We start from the raw sequence: 18,943 nt of genomic DNA, 5'->3' as shown, positions 1-18,943 counted from the left end.
TCTTCTGCAGAAAAATAAGCGTGTCTGCTTTCTGCTTTTGGGATCTTTCTGTGCTAATGGTGTCTCCAGCCGTGAAATACACCCTCTCAGATGGGGTGGAAGAAGCCTGAACACACAAATAGGTTTGGGCTAGATCTGAGAGTAGGGGCAGAGTGTCTCTCTTTTGCCACCACCATTGAGCAGCGTTCAGCTGACAAGGGATGGAAGGCAGGCCTTTGTAGAGCTGGACTTCTTGATCCGCTCTCTCTGGGATGGACAGGGTGTTCTGTTGCATTGTTGTCTGCAGCTCGCTGTCCTCCTCTGCAAACAATTCCTCCAAGGCTGTCTTCTTCTTGTGTTGTTTTAAGCGTGGAGTCTGAAATGAAATGGACCATAACCAAATCGTTTAGTTTGAAGTTATATTAAGTCATAAGATATTTTAATCCATGCAATCTATGATCAACACAATGAGTTACACTTACATAGTCTTCTTCCTCCTCCTCTTCATCACCAGATTCACCACCCTGCCTCTGTGTCTCTTGCCCTGACAGCTTGAGAAGAAATTTACCATTTAAGTACCACAGAGCCAGAGTAAAGGTCTCACTAATAGAAATGTTTATTGTCAATAAATATACAAATATAAATAATTATATTGCATAAGCAAACTAAAATAATCATTCTGATGACTTTACTAATCCACCAAGTTTTAAATACCTTTCCTTCTCCATCTGCTTTCTGAGGCGTGGGTCCATAGCTACAGCTTGGATGGCGGGGAACTGCTTGAAGAATCTCTCAATCATCAAAAAGAGAGAATTCCATCTTGTCCTCCCATCGAAGATGGGCATGTGCTGGGGCAGGCCTGAAAGGCAAAGACAAACACATCTATATTAGCACATCACACTTAACAATAAACAATATTAAATTACCATTAGTTTGTTATATCATTAATATTTACCATCATGTGTCATATCATGTATATAATCTAAAGAAAGTATTGAAATGTATTCTTACTAAGGAGTTGCTGCTTCTCCTTGAGGACTACTTTGGCCATGTGGGATCTCTTCATTGACACGACCACTGCACGGATCCTGGCTGCCCAGTTGGAAACTGCATTGCAGTTGTATAGCTTTTGTGCTGCCAGGTTCAGTGTGTGGGCGAAACATCCAAACTTGACCAAGTGTAGCCTTCTCACTGCAACATCCATGTTGGCTGCATTGTCGACGGTGGCTGCCACAACCTTCTCTTTCACTCCAAACTCCTCCAGGATCTCATCAATCTCTTAAGCCACAGCTGTCCCTGTCTGTGCTTGGTACACAGCTTTCGTTTTGAGGACCTTCTCTTTTATTTGACCTTCCCTGATGTAATGCAGTGTTACGGTGAGGTAGTGGTCCTGACGAAAACTTGTCCAGCCATCTGAAGTGATGGCTGCCTTGGTCACATGTTTTAGCTCCGAAATCAGATTGGCCTTCTCAACCTCATACCATGATGGGATTAGGCGGTTGGTTAAACTCTCTCTGGATGGGGGGTTATATTTGGCGTTGAGAGCCTTTGTCATCTCCCTACAGAAAATTGTTGTGGGAATGAAACGGAACAAAGGTGGTTAGTTTAACCTATGCAACTTGACATTTATGATTGTCATTTATTTATTTATTTGCCCCATGCCATGTCATGCAAAATACAATACATTTACATACCGAAATTCTGGGGCTTCTACAGTGGTGTAAGGGTGCAATCCTTTCACCACAAATCTAATCACTGCTCGGTGACACTCGTTCACCGTCTCTTGGGGAAGAGGGTGCATTTCTCGCGCGTAATGTGTCAAAAACATGACACGTTTCCCTCACTTTAAGGGAATGCAGCGTTTCCAAATGTTTCAGCATATTGCTAGTATTTCCCCCCTTAGATGAAATGGTTGCTTTGCATATGCTACAACTTGCGCTTCCATCGTCTATTCTAGTGAAGTGTAGCCAAGTCTTCAAGCGTTTTTTTCTCTCCACCATGACTCCGGACCAAAACAAACTGAAGTAGCCAGCTTACACGTGCGTTCTCTATGGCGTGACGTGATTTGTTTTGAATTGCGTGCCGTGCGCAACAGTCGGGAAAAAAATAGCATCGATAAGAGAAGCGATAGTCACGGAGGCATGCGATTCCAAGGAATTGAACATTTAACTACCGGTTCTCAACGGGAACCGGTTCTCGATTCCCATCCCTACCCACACACGCCACCGAAAACATTATTCTTGCCCTGCGCTGTCTCTGGGTGGAGGTAATGATCCCCCTAGGGGGAAATTTGGCATTTCAGCAGTGGAAAAATTACAGCAAGGTTGGAAAAGCATACAGAGTATGCCTACTAGCAATAAGCAAAATAAAGAGGAAGAACAGGGACTATATACATCCATATGTACAGCATGTGTATAGTATAGTATAGTATAGTATAGTTTAGTATAGAATAGTATAAATAAATACAAATGTACATACATTCAGTGTGTATAAATAGATATTTATACATTATTATGTCTACGAGTACACATATATACATACATACAGGCTGTATAGATATGTCTAGTAATATACCTATATACATACAAACAACCAAGGAGGGGTGGGGGGGGCAACTAAGTGCACCTGTCCATCTTCGCCAGGGATGGGCAGCGTTAGCGATCTGTTCTTCTGCATGTTTTTTTCTATTGGGCTCTTTTTTGTGGGGTAAACCCCGCGGTGGAGAACCCCGGAGACCTTGTTATGAGGCGACAGTACGAGGTACTGCGCCACCATGCCGCACATGAGCGAATTGGGGTTCAGTGTCTTGTTCAAGGACACTTTGGCACACTCCGGAAGCTGGGATCGAACCAGGGATCGAACCAACCTTGCGATCCCCAGCCGGCCGCTCTACTTCCTGAGCTACGTGCCACCCACTCAGAACACTCAGAACACTCAGAACACTCAGGCACTCTTATACAGTCTGATGGCCGCTGGCACAAAGGAACCACTCCATATTGCACCTGGGTGAGATGAGCCTGTGGCTGAAAGTGCTCCCCATCTGCCACAGCTTGTCATAGAGGGGATGGGAGGGGTTGCCTAGGATAGACTTCAGTTTGTTCCTCATCCTTCTCTCCACCACAGTCCCCAGGATGTCCAGTTGTTGCCCCACAACAGAGCTGTCCCTCCTCACCAGCATGTTCAGCTTGTTTGTCTCCCCGCATCAATGCATGTACAGTATAATTTGGTCATTTAGACATTTTCATCCAAAGCAACTTACTACGTTTTGAGCTAGTATTGGGGTTAAGTAGGCCTACCTTGCTCAGCAACGATTGTCAGTACAGTACATTACCTACCACCCGCATGTATATTTGTCTGGGACTACAGGTAGGTGTATTGATGATCAAATCCTCAAAAAAAATTTGTTTTAAATGACTTACTTGTTATCAATAGATGAGGCATTTAAATTAGCACCACAACCATAGACCTGCTTAGTACTATATATTAGTCTAACTGTATGATACAGGTGGTAAGGGGGACACATTAAAGGAGATGTCAGTCCACTTAATTTCATACATTCTGGTGAAAGTTTCACCAGAGTGGAGGGGGGGGCGGGGGGGTGTGCATTTGAAATGTATTTTTCAACATAGGACATGTGTTGTACACATGCTGCGGCTACAACAGTGTTTACAAGCACACTAACTTCTACATGTCACCACCCCAATATGAAGGGCCACTCTTTGGTTTGGTTCTGCAAGATTTTTTCCTTTGAAAAAAGGAAAAGTTTTAGCAACGAAACCTGGGAGAATGTCCTCAGTAGTTGTGCAAAGTGTGTCGAGACTGACTGGTGAGTCTATATCTTTATACAGTAGTCTTTTATAGACCCACTGTATCTGTACCTTGAACAGTAAACTGATGGTCTGATTGCTTCGAACTCTGACCCCTCTGTACTACTTCATAATACTGTGAGCCAGTGTTGTAGATGAAGCCTAATCCTTAAAAAATAAATTTGTGGGAAAATACTCACAGTGGTGGGTGGACTCTTATTACTTTGAGGACATGATTTATTCAATGTTGAGTAGAGTTAAAATAGTAAAATAATTCTAGCACTGATTCAAATTGCCCTCTGTAGATAAATAAAACAGATTGTCTACATAAATAATGCATTGCATAAAAGAGAAAATGGGAAAAGCCAGAAGATATGTCTCATGATGTGAATGTTCTGCAGATAATATGGAATCCTATCAAAGGCAGATAGAACAGATAAATGGCATTACATTATGAAAACTGCATTTTGACGTCCGTGTTTAAGGCTTTTAATAGTGAATAATTACAGTCCAAAAGTTGTGTAAAGGTTTTACAGTTTGACAGTTACTGTAGTGGTCCTGAGTACATGCATGTACAACTTATCTTTGAATTGTGGTCCCTATAGTGTTTTACAAGATTGTTACCGAAATTGTTTTCAGCTCTGCTGGGAGGTGGAAGCTAAGTAAACATATACAATAATATTTGGATAGGTGCCCTGAAATAGTAGCTTTTCTAAGTCTGCGTTGAGTGCATGGAGGCGAAGCGTCAAATGCATAGCTGTGAATTAAACATTAGCCCCAGTAAACGTCCTTAGTCTCTGGCTGTAGGTCGGGTTGCTTTAATGGCCATCACTCCAGGCTGAGAATTCTATGGGGCAGAAAACCAGCAGCAACACACTTAACTGCACATGTGCTGATGAAAGTTGTTGGAACAACTTTTTTTATTGGAGGAAATGTTTATTTTGATGATGTTGTCTGCTGGTGTTGGGACATTAAATACTATAGCTGCTCAGAGATGTTTGATGCTTTGAGATGGGTTCACATACGTACAAAAGCGAGACAATTTTAAACAGTTTTAGATGGAAATTTGATTGTTTTATGACTGCCAGTTTGATTCTACCTCGTTGAAATCATAAGATTCAACCTTTCAAATCATACAGAAAGACTCACAAAGAGACAGGCATTCTAAAACTAGTGCCTGGACTCAGCTGTTGTACTGTACAGTATAACCCAGCTTTAGGGTGAATGTATTCAAGAACTTTGCCTTTTTAATCTTTCCTCAGACGCTTATGAAACGCTTGGTAATGTGCTGTAAACTCCACAAATATAAATACAGTACATTTATGTCTTGAATGGTCACAATTTTATACTGTATGCATAGTATTTTCTTCTTTGAAAATTTTTGTGACACAGGCTTAACTCTCCAAAGCATTTACTAGTATATTAAAACTGACATTTAATTTGGAAAACTTTAAAAACTCACATTCTTTGCCACAAATGACAATCATCTGATGTCACAGATGAGTGATATTGGTGGTTAAGCGATGTGGTCATTGTGGATAACCTGTTTTCATTGTCAATTTCAATTCCCTACATAAATAAAGGGACATACTGTAACCAATTCTGAGATTGTGTCACAGTTCCATCTCTGCAGGTAATATTGTTCGGCCTACCTACTAAACAAGATTATTTAATCTGTGATGATCCTGCTAATCAATTTAGCATAACCACTCCAAGACGTGAATAACTAAAATCTGTCATGAACTTGCAGTCCAAGTATTCATCACCGTCCTTAGCCATACAACGAGTAGCATGCGCTACATCCTCCGGTTCTGTCACTCTGCATTCTCCAGTGTCATTGCAGCCCAGAGGCATGTATGGGAGTTGCATGCATCTGTCAATTCCAAGTTGACCACAGACATTAACAGTAGATAACCCCCCCACCCTTCAACCACCCACAATTAATTATATTTCCTGTCTGTACAGTGTTGTAACATATAAAGTATTATAAATGGAATGTGCACTGGTGTCTATGCAGTAGCAGCAGACACATAGGGGCGAATTCACTAAAGGATTGCACAGCTTTTCCTGACGCAAAGCCTGTGCAAATAAGTCAAAAATTATGTTTGCTATTCACAAAGGGTGAAATACGGTGTTAACTGCGTTGCGTTCGTCATTGCGTTGCTCTGCGCCGGTGTTATTAGCTCATATTTAAATTAGGTAATATGGGCGGAGAATGTTCCCCTTTCTATGCAAATGAACATTATTGCAAAACCCGCCCAATTCACAAACATCGGCGCAAATTGCCTCACGCAGTTAAAGTGAAATTAATACCGTTTTCAGAAACGTGGTGGTATTTAAGCGCAAAGGGTGTGTCGCGGCCAGCCTGTCCGCTGATCATGGCAGCAGTGATTGTTGCGAGGCGAAGGCATCGCAATGCCAAGCATGTTGTTCGTGAGAGAATATTTAGAAGAAGGTCACTTTTTGATTTAACACTAGAACCACCGCGGTAGCTGTTTGGACACCAGAGCGCGCAGCTCTTCAGCCACCTGGAGGATGAAGTCGCGTCTGGGGAGGCTCAGTTGACTATGCGTCTCTCCACCCGTCCCCAGCGAGTCCAAGCTCCCCCAATGAATATAATAGCCTACATAGCACGAAACTGTGCGTATAATAGTCTATACGCGAAACTGCGCATTCCCTATAGCTGTTCATTAAACGGCTGGGGGCCGATATAGGTATAAATAAATAAATAAAAACATAGCCTACACAATATTTGTTTTATTTGAATGGTCTTGAAAATATTTTGCTTTTGTATCATAGGTGACGGCAGGTATCATCTTCAGCCATGGATGATGACTCCCGTGCGTAATCCTTCCAACGTTGGAGAGGCGGCGTACAACCGGGCTCACATCAGGACGCGCAGTGTGATTGAGTGCACATTTGGAATCCTGAAAAGCCGTTTAGATGCCTAGATCGTACCGGTGGGGCAATGTTATACACTCCCCCAAAAGTATGCCAGATCATCGTGCTGCAACTTGCATAACATAAAATGAAAATTTTTCCTTTGTTCGTCTTTTTAAATCATTCCACCTCCGTTTGCAGTCTTCCGCGTTTACACACACAAATGGCACTGACTGATTGGGAAATTAAACCCCAAATATGATTTTTTGCTGCAGTCTTGATATTTTTTGCGGAAAGCTGTGAGACATGTTTTTGAACCTCGTCCGTGAGGCCTTCAAGTTCGCTGTCTGAAAATCGTATCTTTCTTTTTCTGTCTGCCATCGTCCAATGATATGCATACGAGTTGTATGCGCTGCATGCGCTGTATTTATAGTCATTTCCTATATCAGCAGCAAATTGCACTCAGCCGCAAACACCGAATGGGCGTGTTTGCGCTGGGATATTATTAGCGCAATGTCTTTAGTGAATAGGTTTTTAAAACGGAGCACATAGCGGGCGCAACTGACGCGCAATATTATGGTGCAATTAGCGGGCGCAATTTGCTTTAGTGAATTCGCCCCATAGTATTAATACAGAGCACTTAGCATTTTTCCCATGCTGATGCAGGCTTACTTCTATCCTCATATCCCTAATCATCATATTTAATTTAGCCATACAGTCCTCTATGATTATTTTCTGCTCATTTGATCAGAGCATTTCTCTTAGGGAGTGATCCCAGGCACAGTGCCTGTGACTGTTTGTTCTTAAGCCACTGAAGCGTCTATAATTCCTAGCATGTCTCAGAGATTAGCACAGTCAAGGTTATTTCATTCTCTGCCTCAAGTGCAGATTGTGAGGTGCCCTAATAAGCTTGGGACTAACCAGTGAAAAAGGGGGTACAGTATGTCCAAGGCAAGGTGACCTTATGTCACTACTTGAAGTGATGGATCAGGGCACAGCGCTTGCTCAGCTCTGTCCAGATCAGACCACTGACTCAGACCGTGACCTAAGGAGTGGTAAGCCAGCCGAACATGGAAGCTCACAGGGCATATGAACCACACGGAAGTGACAGTGGCAAGGACACGTGTGGGTCAAAGTATGTAAGAGAAGTCTATGAACTCAACAGTAGTCACCAAATGCGTTGTTCCAAAGGGGCAAATGCTGATAGTGTTGTGCTCAGTGACCCAAGATAGAAAAGGCCTAAAAACTACTGTGACCTGAACCATGCCCAAACATAGTGTTCTGTAACAATACCCAGACTGAGTGCAATTTCCCACACAACTCAAAAGAAAAAAACTCTTTCAAAATGGTTTATTTCTCCCAGAGTATACCTTTTAGGAATACTGGTTAGCTGTATTTCTGATCAGATATACACCAATATTCAAGATTTCTTTATTTATCACGCGTACTGTGCGTGCACAGTTATAGTGAAATGTTGCTGTGCCACAAAAATCTGTGAATCCATGTACCAGGGCTGGTCCCTTTTTGGAACTCTGAAACAGAGTCACTGTCAATTATGCAACGGGTAGTTCCGGTCCTTGATTCTGATTGGCTGGAAGCCCTTGTAAAATACTCTATAACCACACACATGTGACCGCATAACAAGTAATTTTTAGTTTTGAACATCTGAACATTCATTCAAATGCATTTACTGTTACCTAGCTTTCTATACTTGTGTAGCTAATGTGGCAGCATTATTAGTATATATAGCAGCAGCCTCACAAACTCATCTGATAGTACTACATTGCAAATGTTTTGTGTTGGAATACTAGGATGCCCTTTGCTACAGTGTTTCAACACTTTCTGAACATCGCACCGAGTGCACTCTGATCCTGCACTTGTCAATGGCTTTTTGTCATAAACGAATATAACGATTTGCGGCATTTCTAACAACGCCTCCTAGCTGTTCTAAAATCACTGTAACCCATGGCCTCTCGTGGTTTATTTAATGACAATAAATCAGTCTGACCTCATGGTATAATAATTGGAATGACAGATGGGTAGGCCTAATTATAGTCCAGAATAATTGTCCTGAAAAAAGTAATTCAGAACACGATTAACTACCTGATTATCTAGATGGAGGACATGTTTGCCACCTGTCACTGGACTGCATATCTGGGTCCTTTTCTAATTGCCACGTTGTGTTTGTCAACTGCTCCAGCTAAACTTTTTGAACAATGGTTTGAGCCAGGGGTCAATGAAGGAAGGATCTTCATATTGACACTGCAGAGTTGACAGCACTGAGGTATTGGAGGTGAATATCTTGCTGCTCAATTAAAGAAAATTAAATTGCCCACTTTCCCCTACCTAAACTCAGTATTGGCTCTGGAACAGCCTTCATCAGCATGGCAATGACATACAGTACTGCATGCCAGTGCAAATTCAAATGGAAATCCAAATAAAATGGGTGAACAGATGGTTATTCTGAAATGTGAACCATTTCCCTGCGCCAGTGCCTCAAATTAGTATCGCCTCAGTGTTATAGCTCACAGGCACAAGCCTCAGCCTGCTCACCATCCTTCATCTACACTGACAAGACTTGCTCCGCAAAAAAACGTGTGGCATCACACAAGGAATTACTTAGCATCAGGACAATTTGTAGTCCTGGCATTGAACTAGCTCAGGGGTCAGCAACCTTTACTATAAAAATAAATAAATAAATACAACATCTGATTGGAGCCACAAAACATATTTGAGCCTTATAATGATCTTTCCCCTTTGTTGTCAGGCTTGGTAGTACGCACCCGGGCAGGGGAGAGGGGGGCGGGACACACACACACACACACACACACACACACACACACATACACACACACATACATACACATATTAAGGGAGGGGTCGGTGGCTCAGGAAAATAATAATATTTGAGCATCAAATACTTCATTTCCTGCATTTTTATGCACCATTTTGTGCTGGATTATCCTGTCTGCTGCTATCTAGCTATTGACCTAACTTGAATGCCAACATGACCATTTATTTTATAAATGGTCATTTAGTTCCATATAATTTTTGTCATTGTATTTAATTTAATGTATTTAAACCTTTATTTAACTAGGGGAAATCCTGTTCAGATAGAAATCTCTTTTGCGAAGGAGCCCTAGAGTGGCCGCAATAAAAAAAAACAAGAACATCAAGTCAGACAATACAGTAAAAGTAAAAAAAATAAAAATAAAAACACAGGCAAAGGATTACAACATGATATACACTGTAGCAAAAAGCATCATACATTGGAAGTGCACTATGATTACAATACCACGTAGTAACGGCCAATCACATAAAGCTAGAGTCATAGCCTACATGGAGAAAAGGCTTTCAGGGGGGACAAAAACCTAGCCAGGGAAGCAGCTACAGGCTCCAATGGAATCCGTCTCCAAGCCCTTCACTGTGTTTTTAAAAGCATTGAGTGGGATCAGCTCCTTAAGCTTCAGATCTGCCTGCAGGAGGTTCCGGGCTGTAGGGGCAGAGAACATGAATGCCTGCTGGCCAAGCTCTGTACGAGCCCTGGGGACAGACAACAGGAGTGGGTCGTTTGAACGTAGGGAGTACAGTAAGTGCTGGTTTGCAGTGTGATGTACCTGCATAGGTAGGGGGGAAACAGGCCGATAATGGACTTATAAATGAAAATATACCAGTGAGTTAGTCTGCACAGAGCCAGTGAGGGCCACCGGACTTTGGCGTAAAGAGTGCAGTGGTGGGTCAGAGCTTTGCACCCTGTGATAAACCTCAGGGCACTGTGGTACAGTGTCCAGCCGGTGCAGGTGTTGTGCAGAGGCGTGCATGGATAATAAATCACCATAATCGAGCAGGAGCAGGAATGTGACCTCAACCAATTTTTCTTTACAGCGTTGGAGAAGCAGGGAGCCACAGGAGAGGGGCTAAAGAGAGGGCCTCGGAGACGCAGGTTGCAGACGCCTGAACTAGCTATTCTGGTTATGCACATTGAAACTAATCCTGTGAAAGAGTCTTCTCTCAAAACACTGACTTATTCTGAGTTAATGTACATTGTCAAGTCTAATGACTCATAGTCTCATAGCATAGAGGATGTTTTTCAGAGGTGCTGTGTGAAAAACCTCTGGCAGCTGATCAGTTAACATGTTCAGGCAGATTGGTAACAGAGGCTCAATGTGTTTTTAAATGTGATTGTTTTTTTTGCCTTATCTCAAGGGAACATGTGCTCTGCTCGTTCAAATGCCTAGTGATCTCTGCATTCAGACAAAAATGTTTCTACAGTATAGATTACAAAGAACACAATTCATTCATTCATTTATGTTGATGTTGATTATGTATAATCACATCACATTTTGGGGTTTCAGAAACAGCGATTAAGTTCTTACCCACCCAAGTAATTTTGACATCATGTATGCATGTGGATATATGGAAAACATAAAAAAATTATATTTAGCAAAGTTCCCATTTAATGAAAAGGCCACAATGAGATGCAGAAATTATACTGATACAAAAATAAAAAAATAAAAAAAACTTTAAAGGTGAGTTAGGATGGCTCAGAAGCACATTTTGTTATCGTTTTTGAAATTAGGGACCGGGCAGCTCAGCTGCCAGTCCCTTTTGGATTTGCCAATATTCAGTTTCTGAATCTTCTTCCTAGGAAGTCTGACTTCTCATGCATGAAAGATCACCAAACTTTGCACGGTCCAGTCCTATGCCAAAAGCCCTGATGGTGGTGCTACAGCAACCAGTATAAAGTTTAAAGCTTAAAAAAAATCATAACAAATCAGCCGTATGTGCTATCACTTTGCAACCACCACCAAAATGTAGGCCCAAGCAGGCGCGCAGATTGGCTGGGGCAAGGGGGGGCACTGCCCCCCCTGGTGGCCAGATGCGCAAACTGTCTGCAACGCGTCCAAAACATGTATTCTAGAGACTGGGTTGCGACCGGATCAGAGAAATGCACTGAACGGCTCCTGCTTGCGTGAGAATTGATTGTGCTGATTCCTCATCCAGTTATGGGTGGATGGAAAACTTTCAACTGAATGTTCATATTGTTCTGATAATTTCGGCTATAGCAACATAAGAGTGGCAGCTTTGACAGCAACCCAAACATGAGCTAATCCCATAGCTGTAGGCCTACCATTGCTAGCCATGAACGAACTGTTGGATACTGCACATCTGTGCAACGTATCCATTGTCCAGTTGTCAAATTGATTATGCACGCACTATTATTCTTTTGGTGATTATTCTTTGATATACATGCAGATAGGCTACATGTGAAGAGGCAATTGCTGGATTCTAATACGCTGTTTATAATGACACATCCCGACATTGAAGCATGAAAGGCGTAGCATACATTCCGTTTTAGTTTTTGGAAGAATTTATTGGAAAATATTGTTTGAAGTAGGCCTGGGCTAAATTGAAACATTTTTGTGCTAATGGACGGCGCAGCGGAGGCGCAGTTGAACGAAACGTGGATATTGGAAATAATAAGCACTATGTTTTTAAATGTTGTGGGTCAATCATGCAGCTGTAACAGAATATGCGCATTCCAATGTCCGTGCAGGGCACGTATTTTTACCACTATAATCCCTATTTGATGGGGGGGGGGGGGGGGGGGGCTGGGACTGACTGCCCCCCCTGATCAAAAAGTCAAACTGCGCGTATGGGCCCAAGTGAGTAGAAATGTTCATAGGCCTATACTTAGAGCTGGCAGAAATTATGAAGTCCATCACTCAGTTTTTCTCAAAAACTGTAGAACCTATTAAACCTATCTTCTTAAACCTATTTGCATCTTCAGTGTAGCAAATGCGTCCACAGCACATCAAGAGGTTTTACTGTAAATAGTACTGTGTGCAGCTACTGCAAATTCTCACTCAATAAATCTCCTGTTCATGAAGTTCATGAAAATGACAACATTTTCATGACATGGTGGATGTAGGGTGAATTTTTTTCTGAATTATATCTCTAAAACTGAATTTTTGACAGTATTTTGAATTCTGTCCACATTCTGTCCCCCTCAAACTATTGCTCTTATTTGGAAAAAAACACTACCCACAATCCTATAGTGCAAGAGTGCAAGCTAAATGAATCAGAGACGTCGCTGTTGCCAAACCTGCCCAACTACATCAGGCTAAATTGATTGATTGGCCAGTGATTGAGCACAGCCGCAGTTACTCTGCGAAAAGCAAGATGAACCAAAAAATGTATTGAGCCCCAGGCAGTTTGTCGTGCATGGGGCAGATAGATACATACAGTACATACAGTACATACATACATACATATTTTTAATTTAAGTTTTAAATAATTAGGTTCCAGGCAGAGAACCTCATGCCATTTGTCTCCTCCTCTTCCTCCTTCTTCCTCTTCCTCCACAAAATCTGTTTCGCCCAGCCTTGGCTCAGTGCTGCGTAGCAACTGTAATTCTGTTTTCATCCCAGCTGCTATCGATGAATAAAATGCTCCAACATTGAAATAAATAAATAAATAAACATCTGTGGAAGTCTGTAGAAGTCTGCCCAATCAATTTGTGTAATAAGTCTGTCCAATCAATTTGTACATTTGTAACTTGGAATTGAGTGTGTGTTTATCTGGAGCATAATCTTGGAGCCGGCATCAACATTTCACTGTGACTGTACACTACATTATACGTGACAAATAAAAGGAATCTTGAAGTCCGTCCAATCATTTTTGGGGCCTTTCAAAATCTAGCTTACTCTTCCTGGTCTCTGTAAAATCGCCTACCCTACCTTTAAGTGGCACCACCAAAAAGAGATGCATGTAGAAGAAAAAAATCATAATTTGTGCTCTGATGGGCAATAGACCAATTGTAAGTACATCCGTCTAACAGAGAAGCCCTTAAGTAACACCAATGTTAAGAGACATTCATAGATATCTAGCTTATTGAAGAAACCAATGATGAATCATTGTATTACAGTTCTGTACTTATTGCCCATTACAGTTTTATTCCAATCCCTACTGTCTTTGTAACCAATCCCTACTGTCTTTGTTTTGCAGGAAATGCATACAGAGAATGCATGGATAATGGAACATGGGCAATGAAGAGCAATTACTCCAGCTGTGAACCCATTCTGGAGGAGAAGGTTGTATGTTTTTACACATAGAAAAATGTCATGATTTGCATGTGTTATGTAGCAAGTAGGCCTAACTTTCTGAAAACAATGCTGTACTATTATTCATATTGTAAACCGTTTGTCCATAGCTACCAGGCAGCTACTGACTGTAGTTGGTGTAGCTTAATGTATTTGACTGCATAATGGAACTTGATGAATCCTTTCATAGAAACTGTCTGACATTCTGGTTGACATTTGCTGCTTGACTGATTAAAATGCTGATGCATTTTTCCAAGTAAGCACTTGATTCATGTTTCCATTAGCACAATTCTCATATTGCATTCAATTGGTTTTGGCCTAATTTCCTTACACACCATTTCCACTGATTAGGTTTATTTTTGGAACCCCTATTCATAGTGTAGCTACTGTTATATAAAACATCCCATGTTATCATATGCAATACCACAATGGCTGCTTTATTTGAGCATTTCATTGTATAGTACTGTACTGTTCATGGTACCTGTAGCTTGTACAGTACAAATCCTTGAGTCTTTATTTTGTTGTAGGTTTTCTAGTCATTTTCACATACCAGTTCCAAAATCCATTCATATATTCAATAATTAATTTTGATCATGTCTTTCAGAGAAAATATCCAATGCATTATAAGATTGCGCTGATCATCAATTACCTAGGTCACTGTATTTCTGTGGGAGCTCTCGTTGTGGCCTTTATTCTCTTCTTATGCTTAAGGCAAGTACATAGTTATTATATGTTCTTAATGCATCTCGAGTGCATGTGACCTGAGTGAAATGTACGCAATTTGGTTGATCTTATCACTCTGTTTAATGTCAAATAAGGATCTCCTTCAGTGGAGATTACTGTTACTTTATATCCTTATGACAAATGTGTTTTAGTTATAGAATAGCCATACATACGTACAGTGGCGGGGATCTGTATCCAACTTTGGGGGGGGGGGGACATTTACAGTACATTGACATTTTGCAAGAGTATTTTTTTGGGGGGGACATCTTCCTACGCGGCTGTATGGTCATTTGAATGCCACTACCCCAATCTAAATATTGGGGGACAATTTAAATGATCTCAAATATTGGGGGGGGGGGCATGTCCCCCCTGACCCCCTCAGGATCCCTGCCCCTGCATACGTACATTATCCATCAGTTCAAAATAAAGCCCAATAAGTGTCAAAATGTGGCAGACATGATATACTAAAAAATCTATATTTTTCTTCATATAATTTCTAGGAGCATCAGATGCCTTCGGAATATAATCCACTGGAACTTGATCACCACATTCATTTTAAGGAATGTTATGTGGTTTTTGCTTCAGCTGATTGACCACAATATTCATGAGAGCAATGAGGTACAATTAGTTACATATAATGTGTCATGTACATACTGTATGGATGCTAACATGCTAATCTAATCAAATTCCAAATTTGCTTTAGAAACTGTTGTCTTGAACTAACGTGTTTTTTCATTCCTACCCCCCTCCCCCGAATCTTTTTTCAGCCTTGGTGTCGGCTTATCACAACAATATATAACTACTTTGTGGTGACAAATTTCTTCTGGATGTTTGTTGAAGGATGCTACCTTCACACAGCCATTGTCATGACTTATTCAACGGACAAGCTCAGGAAATGGGTCTTCCTTTTCATTGGATGGTGTGAGTGAATACATCTGTCAATGATAAATGACTAACCAGTGGTTTCCTAAGAACATATTTGAACTGCAAAACTATTGACACAGACCACACATTAAGATTGAACTGTTCACACACCTGGGTCAAGTACATACTATAGATGAAGTTACAGTACGTGTTAATGTTTAGAGCATACATTTAATTCTGTTGCTTATGATGCCATGGCATCCTAAAATAAGCCTCAATCAGATGTGTTTGGTCAGGTTTGTTACTTGCCAGCACGCCTCTTTATAAATTAATAAATTACCTTACTGTTTTGATGGGTAAAATAAGCCAAATTTAAGGTCAAAGTTGCAATGTGATCCCATAACAATCATGCAAATGAATAATTATGTTGTATCAAATCGCTAATTTCCTTATCTTCACCATCATGTCTTACAACATATGGAGGTGTTATCTCTTAAACAAAAGCTATGTGAATATACCATGGAAAATGTATTTGTATTCATAATATAACTACACTTCTCATACTTCTCATACTCATTAACTCAAGGCCGTTTGGACACACGGCAGATTGGTCTGGTTGTATGGTTGAGTGATAATTTTTTGATCCTCAGCAGGAAATGTCTTGTTTAATGGAGAGCAGTATGGAGAAAGTGATAGTGATTATCAGTGCATAGGAAAAAAAAAAACTCTACTACGAATTAATTTACTAGACTTGCCCCCAACTCACAACAAAAGTGACAGTAGCCTACTCTATATGCTGCACTGCACTACTATTGTACATGCACGGGCGAGTGCACTTAATGTACAGTGGCGAATATTGCTCTGTACTCTAAAATATGATGCCCTGTTAACTTACTGTAGAAACATACGTTAATTTGACTTAATCTTTGGTGCTTGGTTGACATTATCCCTTTTGACTGAGTTCTACTTTTATGGTGAAATTGTTCTCAGATTAGATTAATGAATTTATCTGTGCTGCTGTTAAAATTCTTCTCACAAATAAGTTCCTTAATTGTTCTACAATATAAGGAAACAGGTTTCCTCACTTTTAAGTATCATATTATACAATATAATACAGTGGCACTTCAGTCCCTTCAAGGCATTAAAGAAAAAGGAAACCAATTACGGGGGTTTATATGAACAAAATGAATGGCCCTCATCACCACGGTATTACTCATGCTCACCTTGAGGAAGTGTCAGTGAAAGTATGTTACAGTCAGTAGAGACACTTCAGTCAGAGGCTTACTCACTCTATCTTGTATAGCGAGTGGAGAGGAAGGGCAACCTCTATAGATGATAGATGAAGTCACGCGGGGTTGCTATTTTGCTATTATATTTTCAGTTGGGGGGGGGGAGTTGCTGCTGCCGTAGAACACTAGAAAAAATCCCAAGTGAGTTGAATTGAAATAAGTAATCTTGAGTAGAGCCGAACAGGTCCATGGTTATGGAAAAACTCCATATGAGTAAGGGACAATTCTATTTTACCCTTTTTTTCCTGTAACACTACTATCTTTCCTTCTAATTTGGGTTATGGTTGAAATGTTACTTTTATGCATGTGTTTTTGATTAACAAAAAAATCTACTCAGAACTCCATGCACATTTCCAAGTTTGAGTTACAAGATATCCAGCAGAGAATTTAGCAGTTCTGTGAGGTCAGTTTTCTAAGCAGGTGAATAGCCTGGCACAATATGGCCCATATCCTCCAGCAAAGGTGTACGTTAGAGTCAGTGGTTGTGATGTTACTGTATTTAAATTTATTTTTGAGGCACACATGGTTAATTCACCTTAGTATGACGTCTGTAACATGACGAACTAGAAATGTTGCTTAGAGAGCACAGATCTCCGCCCCTGAATGCATTTCATGGCTCTGTGCACACCAAAGTTGAATGGGTTCTAAAATGACTCATGCTACACCCCTCCACCAAGTTTTACGAAAAGTGGTCTGGTAGTTTTTGCGTTATCCTAGTCCAAAAAATGAATGGAGGTGAATGGACAGCCTGGCTGTGTTTTTTCTGGCTCGCCCGGTGATTTGGATCTTTCCAGAATTGAATGGGTTGTTAGTAGACACATGCTACACCCTTCCACTGAGTTTCGTGAAAATCTGTGCAGTTGTTTTTTTTTGCGTAATCCTGCTAAACAAACAAACAAACAAACACATGAACAAACGCATGCCACCGAAAGCATTACCTCTCATCCTGCGCTGTCGCTAGGGGGGAGGTACAGTAATGAATCTAAAGAATGATGAATCGCTGTCATGCGTTAGGTGAACAGTGGAAATATAGCCTACTGTACAAATCAAGTCTTGTCACGCTTTCTAGTGAAATAGATGGCTTCTATTGAAATAGACTGCTTCTGTTTATTGTGTTTAGTATTTGGACACCTGAACGAATATTAGTGACCGTGCCTCTGAGTGGAAAATAAATTAGATTAGTAGATAGTTTTGACCTACTGTACTGGTTCCTACAGAGAGAAAAATGCACATCTTATCTGCTAAAACATGGATCTCAAGTAGATCCACTCCAACCTATAATGAGAGTCATTTAATTAGTGCCCTTTCTCAGATTAGTCCTTAGAGGTCACTAATTGCCATCCATCAGGAGAAGTAGGAAGTGGACCAGTTTAAATATGTCAAACACCCGGGACCACAAGAGAACTCAGCCAGATCAAAGTAGAATCAGATCACATACAAGGTCATATAAAACAATAATGTAAAAAAAATTACATTTAAAACAAATTGCAGGAAAAAATGAAATACAGGAATACAAGTTACAGTGCAGTGTATGAATGAATAATTATTTGATTTAGAATCCACAGTGGATGTGGATTTCATTTACATGTATCTCTGGAATGGCTTATAAAGGCTGAATGGGAACTGAGAGCCATCATTGCCTTCACTGACTTTTTCTCTCACACAAGTCACAGCTACTGAACAACTTTGGCCATACCTGGTTGTCGCATCTGTTTGAAGTAATAATTGAACACAGGTCTCCCGTGATGAAAGACAAATCCACTAAGCCAACTTGGGGGGCCTATGAATGTGATAAGGCTTTAGGCAAGATAAACCCTCACAACAGGGTGGTCCCGTTAGCCATGTCCATGACATCACTATATGTAATTTCCTCTTCTTTTTGTCTTCTTTAGGTATTCCATGTCCAATAATTATAGCTTGGGCCATTGGGAAGCTCTACAATGAAAATGAACAGTAAGTTTAAGAACTTAGTTTAAATGTACGTAAGTCCAACATATTTGCCTCTTTATTATCATCTAATGTCATTTTGAATACACACACAGACTGTAAACACACAGACTGTAAAGTATTTATGATCATGAAATACTTAACTGATAGAGTACCTGTAACCTGTATTGTCTGTCAACAGATGCTGGTTTGGGAAAGAACCTGGAAAGTATATTGACTACATTTATCAAGGGCCAGTTATTCTTGTGCTCCTAGTAAGTTTTCAGTTTATTCAGCTCCACTTACTGTAGAAATGCTTCATTCCATAGGCTTTGTTTTCCCTTATGAAATTCACCGAATTCATGATATTCAC

At 40.7% G+C, this 18,943-nt stretch overlaps 1 protein-coding gene across 1 annotated transcript in view; it reads left to right on the top strand.

The window, feature by feature from the left end:
- The window catches only part of LOC311325116 (corticotropin-releasing factor receptor 2), a gene marked incomplete at both ends in the record, with an annotated part of 31,745 nt that overhangs the window by 10,168 nt on the left and 2,634 nt on the right, over window positions 1-18,943 (top strand). The window contains 6 exons of the mRNA XM_084457774.1: window positions 13,674-13,759; window positions 14,373-14,479; window positions 14,992-15,109; window positions 15,259-15,412; window positions 18,537-18,597; window positions 18,773-18,845. Coding sequence (XP_084313900.1) covers window positions 13,674-13,759; window positions 14,373-14,479; window positions 14,992-15,109; window positions 15,259-15,412; window positions 18,537-18,597; window positions 18,773-18,845 — 599 coding nt within the window. The remainder of the gene's footprint in view (window positions 1-13,673; window positions 13,760-14,372; window positions 14,480-14,991; window positions 15,110-15,258; window positions 15,413-18,536; window positions 18,598-18,772; window positions 18,846-18,943) is intronic.

The sequence above is a fragment of the Borostomias antarcticus genome (assembly GCF_949987555.1).
Source record: "Borostomias antarcticus genome assembly, chromosome: 24".
Classification (NCBI taxonomy): domain Eukaryota; kingdom Metazoa; phylum Chordata; class Actinopteri; order Stomiiformes; family Stomiidae; genus Borostomias; species Borostomias antarcticus.
The sequence above is the reverse complement of the archived record's forward strand: the minus strand, read 5'-3'. Positions and strand labels throughout refer to the sequence as shown.